The sequence below is a fragment of the Lytechinus pictus genome, chromosome 2 (assembly GCF_037042905.1).
Source record: "Lytechinus pictus isolate F3 Inbred chromosome 2, Lp3.0, whole genome shotgun sequence".
NCBI lineage: Eukaryota > Metazoa > Echinodermata > Echinoidea > Temnopleuroida > Toxopneustidae > Lytechinus > Lytechinus pictus.
Window position 1 is genome coordinate 1,298,675 of NC_087246.1, and position 20,494 is coordinate 1,319,168.

The 20,494-nt window shown below is 34.1% G+C and overlaps 1 protein-coding gene across 2 annotated transcripts; it reads right to left on the minus strand.

Annotated features, from left to right (window-relative positions):
* Positions 1-3,177: 3,177 nt before the first annotated feature.
* Positions 3,178-19,984, minus strand: LOC129255036 (apoptosis-inducing factor 3-like). 2 transcript variants are annotated; one of them, XM_054893586.2, is made up of 13 exons: positions 19,777-19,984; positions 17,236-17,352; positions 15,802-16,063; positions 11,716-11,825; positions 11,197-11,306; positions 10,545-10,589; positions 9,929-10,010; positions 8,950-9,062; positions 7,711-7,889; positions 6,930-7,060; positions 6,487-6,602; positions 5,717-5,929; positions 3,178-4,828 (listed from the first exon to the last, which is right to left on the minus strand). In XM_054893586.2, the coding sequence occupies exons 2-13, from the start codon at positions 17,273-17,275 to the stop codon at positions 4,679-4,681; spliced, it is 1,551 nt and encodes a 516-aa protein (XP_054749561.2). In that variant the 5' UTR covers positions 17,276-17,352; positions 19,777-19,984; the 3' UTR covers positions 3,178-4,678. The 2 variants fall into 2 exon arrangements, with proteins under 2 accessions (XP_054749561.2, XP_054749562.2); XM_054893587.2 differs by having other exon boundaries at positions 15,802-15,946; positions 19,777-19,898.
* Positions 19,985-20,494: the final 510 nt, after the last annotated feature.

The window sequence follows — 20,494 nt, forward strand, 5'->3', positions numbered from 1 at the left end:
GAAGGCATCATCACAGACTTTGTTACAGATCTCATCAGGACGGCAAAGTTTGGGGAAGGCCAGCTCCAGCAAGTAGCACTGGAAGAGCTTGAATCAACAACTCTTAAATCCCTACGACTGCGGCTCTTGGAGATCGTACCTGGTTTGTCTGATCGTGGGATTAGTTCTACTAGTGTTTCCCGGCTTCTGCTTCCTCTTTCTACATCAACCATCAGATCTTGTCTTCGTAATGATTCAGCGTGGATCGCTGTAACAGAAGTACTCGATATTTACCAAGATGTGGACAGTGTTGGATCTGAGATCTTTGACATGACTTCATGAATCTTATTTTCATTAGACTTGATAAGAGAAACTTTGTATCTCATCATGAACGTGTATGGATATTCTGAACAGAACTGAATACTTATGGTATTGGTCTCCAACATTTATTCATGTGACATGGACTCATTTTGAATGTGATTATCTCTCTCATTTACTTGTACATTCAAATGTTAACCTGAGAACATTTCAAGTATTAATATCATACCCCATGATCTTAAAATGACATAGCATGCAATAAGAAATTATCGATAGTTTGTAACCATTTAAATAGTGAGGTCATTTTTTTTCTCTATCTTTTGACATGTACTTGTTTTTATTGTGACTATTTTTGTGCCTTTTTACTCGCTTGACATGCACACCTTTCAACTTACCAATGTGCTTTTTTTCTTGAAACTGTGAAAATGCCAATCTGTAAAGATGTCTTGTAGGAGTAACTTGTTCTTCCTAGAATTCTGAAAACCACTGCCAAGTAATGTTTAGAAAGCTTGTATATGTTTGAAAATGTTTTCCTATGAAACATTACAATTTGGATGATAAGATGTCATATGTTCAAGATTGTTTGTTCTCCCAATCCATAATAACTTACAAATGCAAGGAAAAATGCTCACATGATCTTTGATACCATTTTATCCTGTCTTGCCAACAGCTTATCAATCATGAGGATATCTAGAAATATACTTTTTTGCCCTTTATTTTGCCTACTTTTATACTTTGATATTTTTACAAGAAAACTGTTGATATTATTAAGATTATTTTCTTGTTTATTTTATTACTGTTATTTGTATAGTATGAAAATGTAATCAGTACTGCCGACATGTTCAAGGAGGTTTTGTATAATACAAGTTTATCTTAAACAGAATTTATATTTTCAATGGCTCTTTTTGTGCGGTGCAAAGTGGATGATTGATTTAATAAGTGCAATCATAGAATAAACGGAGAGTGATTTTTTTAAAGTGATTAATTGAAAGAATAGTGTGAAAGAAATGAAATTTGATAGATTGATTGACTAAGTAGCAAAAATGAAAAGAAAATGCCAATTGGATGGATGATGGATAAATATGTATTTTAAAAAGTAGAAAATATGATTGATTGAATGAGACTTGAATTCAAAGAAAGTTACGGTTGCTTGACTGAAAAGGAGATAAAAGAAAAAAAATATAAACTGACTGAATGAAGAAACATGAGGGAATGTTAAAACGTGATTGATTAATAAAGGAAAAGAATGTTACGATCAATTGAGTGAGGAGTGAAAAATGTTGGTTCCTTGAATGAAGAGTGAAATTGAAAAGAGACTTATAACTGATTAAATGAAGAGATAAAATGTAATTGATTAAAGTATGAAAATGAAAAAAGAAGAACTATAACCAATTGAAAGAAGGAAGGACATGTTAAACATGAAGAATGAGTTTGGAAAATTTCATAATTGAATGAAGAAATGAAAATGTTATGTTTGATTGAATGGAGAAATGAAAATGTTATGCTTGATTGAATGAAGAAATGAAAATGTTATGTTTGATTGAATGGAGAAAGGAAATTAAAATGTTATGATTGATTGAATGACTGGATATGACAATGTTATGATTGATGGAATGACGAAAGAAATAAAAAAATCATTTGAATGAACAAAGGTTATGCCTGAAATTTGAATGACTAAAAAGAAAAATGTTATGAATGAGGAGAGTTATATGTTACAAATGTACAACAGATTGAATGAGAAATCCATCACACTTATTTGAATAAATCACTAGTAGTATCAACCAGAATAAGATGATTTTTGTTCAAATACCAGCTGATCAAGTTTTTTTCTTCGCTTTTTAGCTCACACATTATTTCAAATGCACACAGAATGCAGTTTGAAGTTTCAGAATTCCCCTTGAATATCCCAGAACGTAGCACAAATTTAAAATTCAACTCCTTTGCAGCTCATTTAATCTCTCGTGTGATTAGCAAGTGATGAGTCGCCTGGTCAATTTACCGTATTTGAAATCCAGTTGAGTGAAATCCCCCTACAAATTTTCTTGATTTTTTTTTCATTCCTGCTGATTCTCCCGATTCCTATTGATTCCAGTTTGTAAGTGTAATGGGCCTTACTCCTATTTTTTAAAGCTGAAGATCAAAGGCTTTTATTCAGTCAAATGCAGAGAAGAAAATTTGTGTTCTAATATTCCAATGGAAGCGAAGGGGAAAATAACTAATAGTCTAATACAATAAGAACAAAGAGACTATTTTCAGAGATTACTTTGAAATTTATTCAATTTTCACTAAAAATTGCGTCAAAGATTTCGCACTTGATTTTATAACGATTTAAGTTCACTTACAATATGGTCATCAAAATTGTTAAGAAACTTTCTTTTGAAAAAAAATGATGTGTATTAATCAATGACGTGGCATAATAGAGTAAAGAAGAAATCAAAGAAGAAAATTTCCAAAAAGAAAAGAATGGATAAAGAGGAAGTAGCACAGAAAAAAATTACAGTAAATTGTGATGAAAATAATGAAATCTAGAAATAAACTAAATGGTTGTCAATAACTAGCTCAGACTGAGTAGATGAAAGGAAAACTGATAAATACCAAAAAAACACAAGAGCAATTGATAGAATGTATCACATTGTCAGTTTATTCTTTGAGCCTGTTATAAAAAAAAAAGAGAGCCGACGAAGATTCTGCTAGGATAGAAAGCTTAGGCCCCTTTTGACTCTAATTTACTCCATTGGCTCTCTTTTATTAGATAAGCAGTTTTCAGCAGCTTTTTCTGCCATGAAAAAAAAAAAAAAATTGTTCAATTTGGCAAACAAAGAAAATAAAATTTGAATTTATTGACTGTATGGGGGATTTAGGTGGGTTTTTTTTTTTTTTGGGGGGGGGATGAGCAATGGAAAGACTAATTGGAATTACCAGAAAAAATGAAATCACACCAAACAATCTGTCAGTTCTGTTTCGAATGTTAAGTGGTGAAAATAAACTAAAATGAAATGTTGATTAAACAAAGCAAAACATGCACTGGAGATAAAAATTCATCTCATTCACAATCAAACAATAATGAAATATGAACAAAAATAATGATTTTAAAAGAGTATAACTTCAATGTTCTTCCTTAATATTGAGGTGCACATGTTTGCATTTAAGCTTCCATTTTCATATTGCTTGTTAGTTTGCTCTCATTTTCAAATGTAGGTTGGGTCAGTGCAGGGGGGGGGGGGGATTTTTAAGTAGTGAAAAAAAAGGGGAAGAAATAAGAGTATAAAGAAGAACATTCGAGTCAATTCTATAATACCTCTGTTATTCTATCGAGAAATTGATGTCACCTTTGAGTAGTCTTGCTCCCCCCCTTATAAAAAAACCATGGCACCATCCTTGGTTGCTAAGTATTTTTATTAACCAATTACATTTTAGATTCCTGTTGTCAATTGTGTAGACAGAACACAATGCGCTTAGAACAGTATTATGAAGCATCAAACAAATATTATGATTGTTGGTATTATTGATACTGTCAATAATTTCAGGATCTCTGTTGAATGGCAAACAAAACCAAAATTCTTTATAGAAGAGACATGCTTTGCCAAATCTTGTGTCAAAAAGTTTTACTTTTACTTAAAGAATAATGGACTTAGAGAAGGTCAACTAGTTCAAACATTTCTGTATTTCTTACTTTGTAATGCGCCAAATAAATAAATGGACAATAGCAAGTAGAGTTAGTCTGTTAACCTTGTTGCACAATGAAATACAGCAGCAGCAAATGATAAGAATTGAAATTAAAAAAATAAGAAAAAAACAAATATGAAAATTATAAATAACAAATGAGTTATAGTAGGGCAAGCAAAGTCAAGCAAACTCCAATAAATAAGAAGAGCCAAGATGTTAACATCCTGTGTCTCCAAACATTCGAAGATGAAAACAAAAGCAAATTGAAACAAATCAAATAAAGATGAGTTGAAGAATCGCATGCAAGATAATATAAATCCCCTCAAAAGAGCCAGGGTATAACATCTCAAAACATTCCATTGTCACAAACAGTGGTCAGTCTACCACTTTGACTTGCTGTGAAATTAATTTGACATCTTCAGTTCTCATGATTATAATACAACCAGAATGCTCAAAGATGTATGAAATGGTGATGTACTGATTAAATTGAATTCATGACTGAAGAACGGGCATTTAAAGAAACTTACAATCCACTGCAACTTTCAAATTCAAATTTGGGTCTTAAAATCAACCGAAAGTCTTGCAATTGAATTGTTTGCAACTGACTACTGATCTGTTTTGTTTGCAGAAGTATAAATCGTTTCCTTATAGTTCAAATTGAGCTATCAATATTTGCATTTGATTATAAATTTCTTTCACAGCACTTTCTCGAATGTTATGAAGAAACAAAATGAAATTGAACATTACCATGTGCGTGAGCTATCTGCCAGTGACCTATATTGACCTCTCTATTGTCAGCCATTGCCAAAGGAAATGATGCAATATCTCCTGCTGCATAGATATTAGTCTTGTTGGTCTTCATGTACTGTATCAGATTAAATATACAGAGAAAATTGAATCATACTAAGCAGAGGAATAAACCCAAACATTTCTTGAAATAACTCATAATAACTCAATTAAAAAGCCAAAGAAATGTATTTTTATAGAATTTAGATGCATACATATGGGATTTCCTTGAATTTTGACCAATGACCTATGACAGTTTTGAAAAACAGAACCCTTGACCTGTAACACCATTTTTTCGTTCAATCACACAATGATATTTCAAATCAAGTTCATTGATCTATGTTCAACAAGCTTATTATTAACTAATCAGATTTGATATTTGAGAGCAAAGTTGGCTTAGTCGGTAAAGTGTCTGCCTGTTGAACCAAAGATCGTGGGTTCGAGTCCACCGAGGCGGATGACTGAAGCCAGTGCGTTGTGTGGAAAACACTCCATCCCACGGATAGGACGTTAAATGGACGCCCCATGTAGAGGAGAGTCACCACCTTTGCACGTTAAGAACCTACTGCACAATTCAAATAAGAGTAGTGGGAAACCCTGGTGTAGTGGTCCACCTGCATTCCCCCAACCAGTTATATAGGGAGGAGACCTGCGGGTCACAGTTCTGTCAGCGCAACCTTCTAGGCGACCCTGATTGGCTGGCTGCTAAAAAAATGCGCCTTTGAATGTCTTTGACAGATATATGGCGCTATACAAATGCTGTGCATTATCATCATATTTGCTCTTGATTGCAGATCGGATTGTTGTGGGGCCCTCATTGATACTTGAAGCTGATCCTTGGCTAATGCGCTTCTTGCTGTGGTTGACAAGTTTATCCGTCTTGTTTAACATTTCTGGACTTTCTAGTGCTTTGTAACCTCCCCCCACCCTACTACACCATTTAGCTTAGAACCTGAACAATACCTACCTTGTCTACACACACTGCCCCTTGATCTGTCATCTTTAATTTGCTATCACTGAGGAAATCTGTTGCTGGGGTAACGCCTACTCCTAAGACACAGATATCTGCAGCTATCGTCTGGCCGTCCTTGAGGATGACCTTCTTCAGTTTGCCCCCTTCACCTTTGAACTCTGACACACCGTTTTCCATTACAAATCGGACCCCTTTTGATTCAGCAAGCTGGAAAAAAATGAAAAAATTTACATGATAGAACACTATGCTAAGAGGACATAAAACAAGCAAGGAGAAGAGGGTACGCTTCAAGGGCGTAGATTTGATAAGGAAACCTGTTGTTTGGAGGGGAGGGGGAGGGGGGTAGACAGAATAATGTATCAATACCCATTGTTGGAATCGAGCTAAGTGAAGGAATGGGTAAAGGGTGACAGCAGAGTGAAGTGAATCTGACCACCCTGGTCCATTGGAGATCAAGTCAGATGTAAGACTTTGAACCACTGACTCATTGATATATTGTACTACTAGTATATTGTACAAGATTCTCTTCATATAAAATATGAAATGTTGAAACAAACACATGAGAACACAAAATCATCAACTATCATCAATGATGTCGACAAGGCAAAGAAAACATCATACCACACTATATAGCACAGGATTCTTAGTGGCTGATATGATAAGAAAGGCTATATGCACTCTGGAGCGGGGATGGTTATCTTGAGGGATATACTGGTAATTCATTACTCAATTCACTTGAAAGATAAAACTACAATGACACATACCTTCTGCAATGCCTTGCCTACTTTCTCCCCTAATGAAGCCTTGTATGGTGCGGATCCTCTACCTATGACTGTAATACTAGCTGCTTTATCTGATAAATAAGCTGCTACCTCCATACCTGGTACGAATGACAGATGAAATCGGTGCTTAGTTATATATCATGAAAATCATAATTCCATTAAGATTTCTTAATCATCCTCTTGCTGTTGACAACAAGATTGCAAAGTTTATTATTCGTCAAAATTTGATAAGGGTTATGGAAATTCACTCCTACTGCGCTATAATGAGAAGAAAAAAAACAGGGTATTTCAATCAGAACAAGAACAGGCCATTAGTTGTGTATAAAATGGCCCTCATATAAGGAAACCACAAAATAAAAATAATGCATGCACGAAGCTGATGGACATAACTGCTGCCTAGATTCATGAACTATGATCTTGTTTACCTATAAATGAAGTTCCAACGATGACTACATTCTTTGCCTGTCCTATCTCTGCTATAGTATTACCATCCTCAGGGCTTCTTAGCAAGCATACACCATTAAGATCATTACCCGTTATGTTGAGTGTTCTAGGTCTGCAAACAAGTACAAATGGAATCAGTATTAGTATTTGGTAAACATGGTAAAAGCCCGGGGGGGCCACTTCCATTGACGAGTGGATACCATGCCCGACCATGGGGTCTCGAAAAGCACCCTAAACACGTATTCTGAAAATGCACCCCTTAACAAGTATTGGCGTGTGAAACCCTACCCTTAACAAGTATTGGAAACAAAACAATACTCTTGCAAAGTATTCCCTGAATTGACCCCCTAAACAAGTACAGCGATTTTTTAATTATGTCACGGACGTCGGTCGTCAGTTTTACCTTTACCTACATCATTGGGTTTAGTACAGCCCCACATCTCGTGCTCTAAACACGTAGTGTTGACTATTGGGGCAAAAAGTACATCCTTTATAAAACACTTTAGTCTTAATTTTTTACACCCTCGCAAATTTGACCCTAAACACGTAGCTTTCTCAGCAAAATAGATACCCTTTTTTCATTATTTTAGTGTTTTTGACACCCTTATTACGTTACGTACGTAACGTGCCCAATCTTGAAAAAGACATCCTTTTTACATGTTTTTTTGGTCGCGCATGGTATCCACTCGCCAATGTAAGTGCCCCCCCCCCCCCGGGGGTAAAAGGCACATGTAATTATTTTAATCTTTGAGAATGACTTACTTTCCACCAGTAGCAATGAGTAGGTTATCAAATGAGATGTTCTCTCCATCAAGGAAGGTTACTGAGTTGAGGACAGTGTCTACAGATGTTGCTTCTTTCTCTGTCATCATTGTGATGTCATAAATGGTGAAGAAGTCTGCATTACGTAGTGTTAATGATTCTGGTTTGGAGTTCATTGCCTGTCAAATAAAAACATATACAGATGTTTTATTGATTGTCTTATTCTCTTATTTTTTTGTAGCTAAAATATTTCAACTTTTCTTTTTCCTTTTTTCATAAAAAAGAGTGAAATGGAAAAAAAAGTTATAGATTATGCTTGATGCTGATAATTACTCTTATGATAGCCAGGGGCCGCACCACAAGGGAGGGGTAATCGTCTCACCATGATTTTTTCAAGAAGTGAAAGAAAAAAAAAAGAAAGATAAATAAAAAGAAAAAAGATAGCGAGAAGTGGAAGAAAGAAGATTTTAAAAAGAGAGGTTTGAACTCTATAACACCCCTATAAATCAATTACATAAAAAATGGTGTAACTGTAAGGAAGTATCTCCCCATCGCCCCCCCCCCCCCGCGCCAATCCTGATGATAGCAAATATGAAAATAAGGTATATTTTTTGAAAACTTGAGGAGAAATGCTTTTTAAAGACACAATTCCATAAAAATACATTTCATAATATAAATCAAGAACAACTTTAAACAGGAATTTTTACTGCATCTTAAGGGTGATTTATTCCCAAAATGTATTTTAACAAGGCCCTCATAGGCTAAGTGGTTTCAGTAAACAATGCAATTTTAGGCCCATATTTTAAAAGAGGTTTCAATTGCACCATAATACAAAACCATGGACTATGCAGATTTCTCATAAATAATTACACTTATTTCATAGAGTACAGTAAGAAAAGTTCAAATATTAATGTTTGCCTTCGGCAAATGGCGCTTGACAGAAGAGTGATTTAATTCAAGAAGAGAATGTAACCAGAAGAATGAGGTTGGCCTTTGATAGAAATATTCATTTTTACAATAGAAATGCATGGAATATTACAAATGTCCTAAAAAAAAAAACTAAAATGACTGACAGAATTGCCAATTTGTCTTTCATTGATCATCTGATAAAAAACAATTAGATTTGTAAAATTTACCATATTTTCCTCATTTTTTTAAAACCAGCATTATCACTCAGATCTTGAATTAGTAGATAAGACTTTTCCATTGTCCATCTCAATCAAAAGGAATTTTTTTTACCTTGCTGAGTTTGGGTCTATCATAAGGAAGATGTTTTTCTTTGGTTGCTATGATGACTTGACCTTTGAACCCTTCTTGTCGTAACGTTTCTGCACATGTGATTGATGCTGCACCTGTTCAATGAGAAGATTTGTAAATAAAATGTAAAATAAAGATGATAAATGCAAGATGAAACACATTACCAACTAAGTTTATTCGGTAAATTGCCAACTCGTTCACTCACCACATGGTCTACCTTCATTTAGTCTAATGCCATCCCGTCTATTGAAAGTTTGTCTAACAACCATTTGGTCTAATAACCATTTGGTCCAATCATCTCTTCGTCTAATCAACAGCTTGTCTATATCCATTTTGTCTAATACCCATTTTCTTTTCATTCATTTCGACCAATTAACACTATTCCAATTAGACCAAATGGTTTATGGACTAAATTGCTATTGGATCAACTGGTTATTAGACAAAATGGTGAGTGGACAAAATGGCAATTAGACCATGTGGATAGTGGACAAATTGATGATAGACTAAATGATAGTAGACGAGTTGGTAATGAGATGAATTGGCATTAGACCAATTGGAAATAAACCGTTTATTCTCTACAGACCTCTCTACAGATAATTTTATTTCAATTTTTAAAAAAATAAAACTTTTGGTCTCCATGAGAGGATTCACTCAAATTCAAAATCAAATATTACGCAACAAAATGTAAACCATGATTAGATCACAATGTTTATGATAATGATTACAAATCAGATTGAACTTACTTACTCTCATCAGAGATGGCATTGGTACAAACGAACCTTTATGACATTAAAAAAACATAGACAGGAATTCTGTCAGTCTGCAATAAATCATCATAAAAATGACTTTGTTTAAATTTCTGAAAATACATCTTCATTTATTGCCTTTAATAGTTGGTTGATTATCCAAATAAATCTTTTGACCTAACACCCTGGAAGTTGCTGGGGACTGTTCTACTTACCACCACCAATAATAAGAACAGTCTTATCATCATCTGGTGATCTTGTACACATCTTCTTTACCCTCTTATGGGAAGCTAACTCCTATAAAGATGGTAAAGGAAATGAGAGAGGGAGTCAGAAGAAGAGAGAAAGGGTGATATATATAGAGTGAGTATATAGAGAGAAGGGGGAGGGGGTTAAAGAGAAATATGGACACACACACACACACACAGACAGGGAAAGACAGACAGACAAATGGAGAAGGAGAGATGGGGATGTGTAACAAAAATGTAGTGACAGATACGACAAATAAAACGTACATGACATATTGCTGTATTATGTTACATATGTTGTGTAAAATAATATTGCCTGCTAATTTCATAAAGGCCTTTCAAATTTAACTTTCCTGGTAGTATTTATGATACAAGATACTTTGGGCGACCATTTTCATGTTATGCTCCCAGCAAATATTATCCCAAAAAAAATGTTGAAAGTTATTTTTTATTGACTACCGGTATACATATACCTCTCTTATCATTCCTATATCAGTGTATTCAATTCTTTGTTTATGTTCGTAATACTTCTTAACAAAGAGCAAGACTGAAAATGAAATTTTACAAATGACATGGGTTTTACCTTTGAGTTTCCACTGACTATTACTTTATCACCATCTATCCTGACCTGAAAAGAAATAACAAAAATGGAGCTGGAATCAAATTTAAGAATGCAAAAATCAAAGTAATAAAATAAAGTAGATATATCACTACATGAGATAAATACCCCTGCCCAATCATGATAAATATACAATATGTCATTACTAGACAACATAGTACCCGACACATCTAAACAATGTATCCTGGATGTTTTGCATCCAAAAACCAAACTGTGTGACAAGTCTCATGAGCATTCAGCTGAAAATGAGGAAATAGTTTGATCCGTAATATTTGCAATGGACGGCAGACCATCCATAATTTTCAAGACTTTCATAAGAAAAACATAATTATCTCTTCTCCCTAAAATAGAGTGTAAAAAACTTACTTCAGATAATCAAGGAATTTCAAGATATGCAAAATAGCCAAAATAAATAGTTATGATCTTAAAGTCACTAAAGGATACAAGTAAGCCAATCTTTATGAGCAGGTGGTCTCCATGGACAGGTTCATGCAATACATGTTTCAATTTTGAAAATTATTCAATGGAATCAAACTTGTGGTTTTTACCGACAGGTGGTCCTATAGTTGGCTGACTATACTATTTTGATCTCTATCATCTGTATTGTTACACTCACCTCATATTTAGGAACACTATCAAGACCTGGGAAGTCTTCTATATCTCCTGTCTTAGTACTGAAACATGCTCCATGCCATGGACATCTTACACGACCATTACATAATGCACCTATATTGGGAATATTTACATCAAGTACATATCAATAAACACAACACTTGAAGTGAAAATAAAATTATAGCTTGATAACTAGTACAAAGGAAGGAAATATCAATTACTACAATATAAGGAAAAGAAATGGGGATTTTTTTTTCAGAACTAATTTTTTAAGCTCACCGCCCAATATAATACATTGTATTACATTTCACATTAGACCCTGTGTAATTTAGACCATATGCAAATTCTTTTAAAATAATTTCCAGGGCTTGTAGGGCATTTTAGGGGTGAATTTGCCCCTAGCCACCACATAATGTTTCCCTGGAAAGAAATGTGCACCACAGTGAATACATTTATGTCCTATAGCATTGAACTTGCCTAAGTTTTTAACAATGAGAACTATAAGATAATATACTATACCTACCTTTGACCAATGGTGCACCATAGTGAGTACATTTATGTCCTATAGCACTGAACTCGCCTAACTCTTTAACAAGAAGAGCTTTGCCTTTTCCTACATCCACCTCTCTCATTCTGAAAAAGAATTAGAATAAGGCATTCCTATATTCTCAACTTGGATTTCACTTAAGGACGTTCCACAGTTAAAGCGAAGTCCATGTCATTTTCACCAAATTTTGCAGAGAGTTACTTTGGTATCTATGCATTATGAAAATGCGAAAATTAATATAGGTTCATGTGCTTATTTTTTTTCTACGGGTCTTCAAAGTCGCCGTATTTGAATGACATGCAATCTTGCGCAATCAAGAGAATCATGCCTCTCTTAGACCTCACGAATTCACCAAATGAGTTTTAATCATCTTTACTCAGTGGATACCGCATCAAACTTCATCAAATTTTCAAGATATATAGCAAAGTGTATACCAAAGTAAGAGAAAGTCTTTTAATTGGTAAAACTATATCAATTTGGAGTCAGCAGCGCCCTCATTTGGCAAGAATGGTGCAAAAACTCGGGAAAAAAATCTTCAAAGACGTGAATCTACTCAAAAATTAAAAAGTATTTTGTAAGCTGCACTTTTTTCAAAATCCATGTCATTTTCATCAAATTCGGATAAATTGTAGAGGAATGCATATCGAAGGTGTAGGGATGTTGAAAATATGGGGTCCATGTGCTCGTTTTTTAACTATGAGTGTCCAAAGTGATGCGAGTTGGCATGAAAATCGCCGAAAATGCGTCCAAAACGTGCAAAAGTCTAATAATATAGTCTAAAATGCGAATGGTTCCGTAGTTTTGCCCCCAAACATTCAAAATCCATGTCATTTTCGTCATACTATCTAGATTTGTAGAAGAATATATTATGAAGACATTAAAATATGGGGTCCATGTGCTCGTTTTTAAACTATTGGTGTCCCAAGTGTTACAAGTTGGCTTGAAAATCGCGTAAAAAGCGCCAAAAACAGGCAAAAGTCTCTTAATACATTTTAAAATGCAAATGGTTCCATATTTCGCTCCCAAACATTCAAAATCCATGTCATTTTCATCATACTCTCTAGATTTGTAGAGGAATATATTCTAAAGGCATTAAAATATTAAAAGTATGGGGTCCATGTGCTCGTTTTTAAACTAGCAGTGTCCAAATTGTAGCGAGTTGGCTTGAAAATATTGAAATCCACCTAAAATGCGCCGAAAACGTGCAAAAGTCTAATAGAATTATATCGTCTAAAATGTGAATGGTTCCTTAGTTCTGCTCCCAAACATTCAAAATCCATGTCATTTTCATCATACTCTCTAGATTTGTAAAGGAATATATTTTAAAGAACTCAGGATATTTAATCAATGGGGTCCATGTGCTCGTTATCAAACTATCAGTGTCTAAATTATTGCGAGTTTGCTTGAAACAGCCCAAAATGCGCCGAACACAAGTAAAGTCTGATAATACCATCCAAAATGTATAAAATACAAATGTTCCTTAGTCCTGCTCCCAAACATTCAAAATCCATGTCATTTTCATCATACTCTCTAGATTTGTAGAGGAATATATTTTGAAGAAGTCAAGACATTTAAACTATGGGGTCCATGTGCTCGTTTTCAAATTATCAGTGTCCAAATTATAGCGAGTTGGCTTGAAACAGTCCAAAATGCGCCGAAAACAAGCAAAAGTCTGTTAATACTGTCTAAAATGCAAATGGTTCCGTAGTCTTGCTCCCAAACATTAAAAATCCATGTCATTTTCATCATACTTTGCACATAGATACTTTAGCACCTGAATATTCAAATTATGCAAAAATTACCGTGGGTCTATGTGCTCGATTTTTTGCTATAGAGCTTCAAAGTTCACCCAAATGGATGTTCTTAAGAATTGCGCATCCAAAAGAATTTGGCATTTTTTAGACCTCACGAGATCACAACAATGAGTTTAAAGCTCTATTACTCAGTCAAAATCCATGAAAATTTCATCAAATTTTGCAATATGATTAATAATTGTATCCGTAAGATGGATAATCTATTTATATTGCTGTCAATTGTTTGCTCATTTAAGTCTAACAACACTCTCAGTTCTTAGAAATTGCAGGAAAGATACTCAACCTCAAAAATGTGAAATTCCAATAACAAACTTGAGAAGTAAAAGAAATGCTGCACTTTCTTCAAAACCCATGTCATTTTCATCAAACTTTGCAAAGTTGTAGAGGAAGGTATACCTAAGAGGTGCAAACATTACAAAATATGGGTTCATGTGCTTGCTTTCAAACTATCAGCACTCTTATTAGAGCAAATTTGCTTCTTAAAACACCCCAGAACGCGCCAAAAGCTTTGTATCTAATAGGAAAAATTCCGAACCACTTTTCCATTTATTCAAACTCGGGGTCATATTCATCATACTTTGCAGCACTATACAGAGAAACTATTTTGAAATTGAAGAGGAATAAAAAACAAGTGGAATGCCTCTGGCCGTCTCACCTGCATCACGCGATTCAATATAGCAGCAGTGCTGATTTTGAAAACTACTATAACTCGCACAAGATGTTCAGTGATACTTGGTTACTCTTATTTCCACGTTTTATGAACTAGACCAATACACTTATAGAGATATGATGGCAATTCAACAAATACCCCCAACGTGGCCAAAGTTCTTTGACCTTACATGACCTTTGACCTTGATCATGTGACCTGAAACTCGCACAGGATGTTCAGTGATACTTGATTACTATTATGTCCAAGTTTTATGAACTAGACCAACACACTTTCAAATTTATGGCTGTAATTCAACAAATACCCCAATTTGGCCAAAGTTCATTGACCCTAAATGACCTTTCACCTTGATCATGTGACCTGAAACTTGCACAGGATGTTCAGTACTTGATTACTATTATGTCCAAGTTTCATGAATCAGATCCATAAACTTTCAAAGTTATGATGGTAATTCAACAGATACCCCCAATTCGGCCAAAGTTCATTGACCCTAAATGACCTTTGACCTTGGTCATGTGACGTGAAACTCATGCAGGATGTTCAGTGATACTTGATTAACCTTATGTTTAAGTTTCATGAACTAGGTCCATATATTTTCTAAGTTATGATGACATTTCAAAAACTTAACCTTAGGTTAAGATTTTGATGTTGATTCCCTCAACATGGTCTAAGTTCATTGACCCTAAATGACCTTTGACCTTGGTCATGTGACATGAAACTCAGGCAGGATGTTCAGTAATACTTGATTAACCTTATGGCCAAGTTTCATGAACTAGGTCCACATACTTTCTAAGTTATGCTGTCATTTCAAAAACTTAACCTCAGGTTAAGATTTGGTGTTGACGCCGCCGCCGCCGCCGTCGGAAAAGCGGCGCCTATAGTCTCACTCTGCTATGCAGGTGAGACAAAAATGGTCCATGGAATAATTCCACTTTATTAGCTTCATAAAATAACACATCGGATCTGCAGTTTGTGCAGGTAGGAGAAAAATCAGCTCACATTACCTACAGCTGATTAAGCACCAGTTCATCCATTGTGACGTCAGCGCGCAGAGTGTAAAATATGCGCAGATCAAGATGCGCACAAACATAACTGTGGAACGTCCTTAGATTCTGGTTTAAAGTTATGACTAAACCAAGGAGATATCACTCTTTGACTAAACCAAGGAGATATCACTCTTTGACTAAACCATGGACAGTCAATTGTGACACAAATCTTCAAACGTACAGATTCAACTACTCAGTTCACTTGACACTTAAATCAGTCAAACATGCCATGAAATAACAACTAAATTAAGTTTCCTCATCTATGGAAGCATGAACAAGTAAACAAGAAATGCACCCTGCAAACCAAATTTTAACATTTTTCAGCACAGGGTTAGACCATTTTCTATTTTAAAGTTAAACCAGACTTCAGAATACGGACCATATAGATTTGACAAAGTGAATACCGGGAGAGTAAGGTGTAGTAATAAATATACTCTAAAGATGTGAAAAATAAATGAAAAGATATCAACTATATTATGAAGAGATATTAACTATTATTATGAAAAGATATTAACTATAAGGATAGCATACTTACTCTCCGTCTTTCATGTCATCCACCTTACAAACAACAGACTCCACGTCTAAGACCTTGCTTGGTTTGATAGCTGCAGGACCAGGACCGGTCCTATAAGCCCCACCTCCACCACCACCACCACCACCTGTTGTGACCTTGACATCACCTGTATGGGAGGAGTCACCAGGGGGTGTAGGGGAGTGGGCGGGGTCAGAGTGAAGGGGAGTAGTGGAAGGTAGTGTTGAATCCTGATGATGATTGGTATGTGAATCAGTAGGGTGTACTATACTCATGCATTACATAACATGCATTTCATAATGGATGAATGGAAATAAATCATGTTCATATGGTACCAAAAGACGAAGACAAATTAAAAGACCCAATATTGTAATGTATACAAGTACATGATGTGTTCAAATAACCATTAAGCAATCAATAATTCCATACAATGGAGGACAAATGAGTATGTTACAAAACGAAAATTGATAATATTCACAACAATAGTTTTGCCAGAATAATGGATAATGTGAGTGTTTAAGTGTGCGCAATGAGTCATTGAATATGTTACCATAATTTTGAACAGCAAATATTCATTAAAATGTGATCATACAGTATTGAATTGAACAAATGAAAAAAATACCATTATACCAATGAGATTATAATCCATAAAATGATAATGAAACATGCACAATGAGAGTGACAGTGCTCATATAATAAGTGGCATATGATGACAAGTACCAATTATCATTCACCAATGATAAATTCAAAGTGAAATAAAGATATGAAGTTGGGAAGAAGAAAATAAAGGTGAGCATGTTAATATCTTCCTTCTTTATTCCTGAACAGTATACAGTATATGTATAATCTTTTTTTGTAAAAATACTGCAGAGATTCACATTAAGAAATATAGAAAATTCCAAACATAATAATAAAATGGAAGATTTCAGTATAGTTTTCAAACATTCCATAGAGAATTCATCCAAAATTTTCTTAACATATTGTATTTTGAATTGATTTTGACAATAGATCCTGACATAAAATAGCCTCTTCATATGTATACTAAGTGCCTGGATCTTTCATCTGGGTTGTTTTATTCACCAAAATATTATTTCCATCTTATTTTCATATGATATTTTACTCACATGCCCACTAACAGGTGAATTATCTTCTACAGACTAAATTTCATTCAAATATATCAAGCCCAATATACATGGAATGGTTTGCTAGCACATAATGATGTCTGTTTCCGTCCATCTAAATATAATCCTTTCAACAGAAATTAAAGACCTACTTTATTTCTTGAGCTATAGATAAAAAGCATAGATAAGTTTTGATTGGTTTACTAATTTTTGAATAAAATCATTAATATTATTATTGAGAAAACAAGTTTCTTTGGATTAAAATTCAAATGAATCATTGATTAAAGATCACAGAGAAACAAAAGTAACTGCTTACCTTGCCTCACTGTACCATCTTTAGATGCACACCCACCCATGACTATATGCTCAGCTAGTGCTATGAATTACCATTCAAGTAACAAGGACTGGACACACCAGCTATACCATACAATCTCTGTGAGAGAGAGAAATCATTACAACATAATAACCAAAACAATGTCTCCATACCTTCATCACAATCAGCTAAATTCTCAGGAAAACTCATAACTCTAATCAATAGTGTGGCAGAAAAGAGCTGGGATATAAAGTCTCTATAAACTTTTATCAGAGACACATAGCTAACAATATGTATGCAGCATCACACACAAAACCAGGCTGAAAATTGTCCAGTCATTGATGTGACTTATTTTATACTAGCTACTCTTTAAAACAACAAAATGATATTATTTTTCACCAGAAATATTTTTTCATTCAGTGTCCCACTTTGTAATTCAATGAACACAACCACAAAACACACTGTAGAAGGTCATCTATTTAATCATTTTTTTTAGCTAAATGGCTTAGTGTTTGTAGACATAGGTGGTTTGCTGAGATCACAATAAGGAAATTCTAATGTTTTCTTTAAAAACAGATCAAAACTGGAATTTAGTAGGACTAAACCCCAAAATATAACACATGTAAATACGCCTACTTGTAAAATGTTAGAGAAAATATAACATAGCAGGAAATAAAAAAGAAAATAAACATTGAAATAAAATGAAATACTCTATGAAAAAAAAGATTGTATGTATTACATAGCTCTGCATACATGAAGTTTTAAACCCTGCTCTCCATCAAATCAATACATCTCAGGAACAATTTCTAAGAGTAACATTAATATTATTTTTTACACATTTCAATCCCTATCATCAGACAAATAAACAGTAAAGAAATGAAAGCAATACAAGGTTTCAAGTTCATTAAACCCCATTAACATCAAGTACAAGTTTATTTTCATCCACTCTGCTACACACAGAATGCAATGTTAATTCAATAATGGTTAATTAACAATTCTACAGTGTAAATTATTAATTATCAAGAAGGTCTAGTGCAGCAAATTTACAACAAAATTCTCATAAGAAATTCAATAAAGATAGAAAATGCAGAGAGAAAAAAATTGAATTCAAATGTCACTCAAAATCAATATATTTATTTTGTGCTGGTATCTAAAATGAAATAAAAAATCAAATGTTTAAAGAATTGTGTCTCAACTAAAATCTGTCATCTGCCATTTAAAAAAAAATTGAAAGAAAAAAGATGAGGTAACAACCCAGTGACACAAAAGAACCAAATATAAATTATAATATAATTAAAATTACAAAACATAAATTGATTATTAGAGATAAATGAAAGCTATTTAGTAATTGCTATGTAACAAGAGATCATAAAACTTGTTTGGTGCCTTTGACCTTAAATTCAATCTATAATTTATGATGATAAATGATGATGGTGATGATGACAATGATGATAATAATGGTGATGGTGGTGACGATGATGGTGGTGGTGGTGATGATTGATGATGACGAAGAAGATGATGATGGTGATAATGATGACAATGATGATGGTGATAACGGTGATGGTGGTGATAATGGTGATGGTGGTGACGATGATGATGATGGTGGGGGTGGTGATGATTGATGATGACGAAGAAGATGATGATGGTGATAATGATGACGATGATGATGGTGATAACGGTGATGGTGGTGATAATGGTGATGGTGGTGACGATGATGATGATGAAGATGATGATGATAATGATGATGATGATGGAAGATGACGACGACTATGATGATGTTGATGATGGTGATAATGTTTATGGTAATGATGGTGAAATCTGGTAATTATTATAAATAAAAAAGGGATAAAAAAAATTACAAAATTTTTAAAAATCTTATTTCGTTACAACAGAGACATATCATACACACATGTATGAAAATTATGATTTTAAGAAAAAGGAAAGTGAGGGCATCTATTTTCACAAAATATAACTTTGTTGTCAGATTTTGATGAAGTTTTCAGCATTATGCACTATTTACATACATGTATAATCATTTTCAACCTGTAGTACCCCCATTAGGGAGTATTGCAAGAAAATTAGAATGAAATGCAAGAGAATTGCAGAGCAAAATCCATCATAAATCTAGCATTTGTCAATAATTGCTGGACTGCTATAAATTACTTTGCTATAAAATAATTAGATATGATCGATCCATTGAGAATTTGTAAATGATCTCTCTATTTGATTACCACATCCCTTTAGATGACTGATAATTTAGGGTGCTTTAAAGCAAGGAGCTTTTAAAGCTAAAATTGCTCTTGAACTCATTCAAAGTTTAATCCACTACCATTTCAGTTTGTAAATACATTACAAAAAAATACCTAAAATTAATATGGTGTAGACTGTGGACATTGAGCAACATGAATGCTTTACGCTTTAAATTAATAAATTAATATTTCAAACTTTCTTGTACTTTACAAATACAATTTTTAATATTAAAAGTAATTCAAGAAAAAAAGGGCTAACCAAAACACTCTGATCTTTGATGAGAAAGATACTTACTAGAAATGCCCCAAAACCTGATACGAGAAACACAGCAATTTTGGTCCTTTCCAAGTTCCTTACATTGACAGATATGATCTCCTTTCCAACTTGTGTTAATCCTACTGATCGCAAGAATTACTCTGCAAATAATAACAATCAAAATGCAAATATAGGCCAGACACAGATGCATGCAATATTTCTGCTAAGTCATTATCAACACAACTGTGTATACATGTACTCTGTCTGTAGGCTCTGTAATTTACTCTTGGTTAGTATTTTATGCAGGTGGAGTAGAGAGGTGGTTGGGGAAGGGGTGGTGGTTACTTTTACTAACTGGTTAGTGGGAAATCAACAATTATTACAGAAAATGTGTTCTTAGCTCATTTTCAATAGGCCTTTACTGCAAATTTACGAGCTGTGAAATGAGCTACTCTTTCATGCCAATGACAGAGTGACCCCTCCCCTCCCCACCACCCACCCTCTCTCTTCAAATTTTGAAAATATCCTAGTGAGAAGTGGCACCCATGTGTGCAATAAATAGACATGCTGGTAGAATAACAATTGTTTGTTTAATACATGGATGAGGTTGTTGGAGTGGAACTCAGTTGGATACCTGACAGCCAGCATATCATCTAGGAATACTTTACCATAGACAACCACTTCCCCACCCCTGACAAGAAAATAAATAAACAAATAAGTAAAGAAATAGATAAAACATTGATTTTTAATCACTAAT

What these genes read in the sequence shown, in the direction of transcription:
- LOC129255036 (XM_054893586.2), bottom strand. Translation starts at nt 17,275, where the DNA reads ATGGGTGGGTGTGCATCTAAAGATGGTACAGTGAGGCAAG. An exon ending in GATGACATGAAAGACGGAGA is followed by an intron (nt 11,826 to 15,801) that starts GTAAGTATGCTA and finishes ATTCTTTTTCAG; the next exon opens with AATGAGAGAGGTGGATGTAG. An exon ending in TAGTCAGTGGAAACTCAAAG is followed by an intron (nt 10,011 to 10,544) that starts GTAAAACCCATG and finishes CCATCTTTATAG; the next exon opens with GAGTTAGCTTCCCATAAGAG.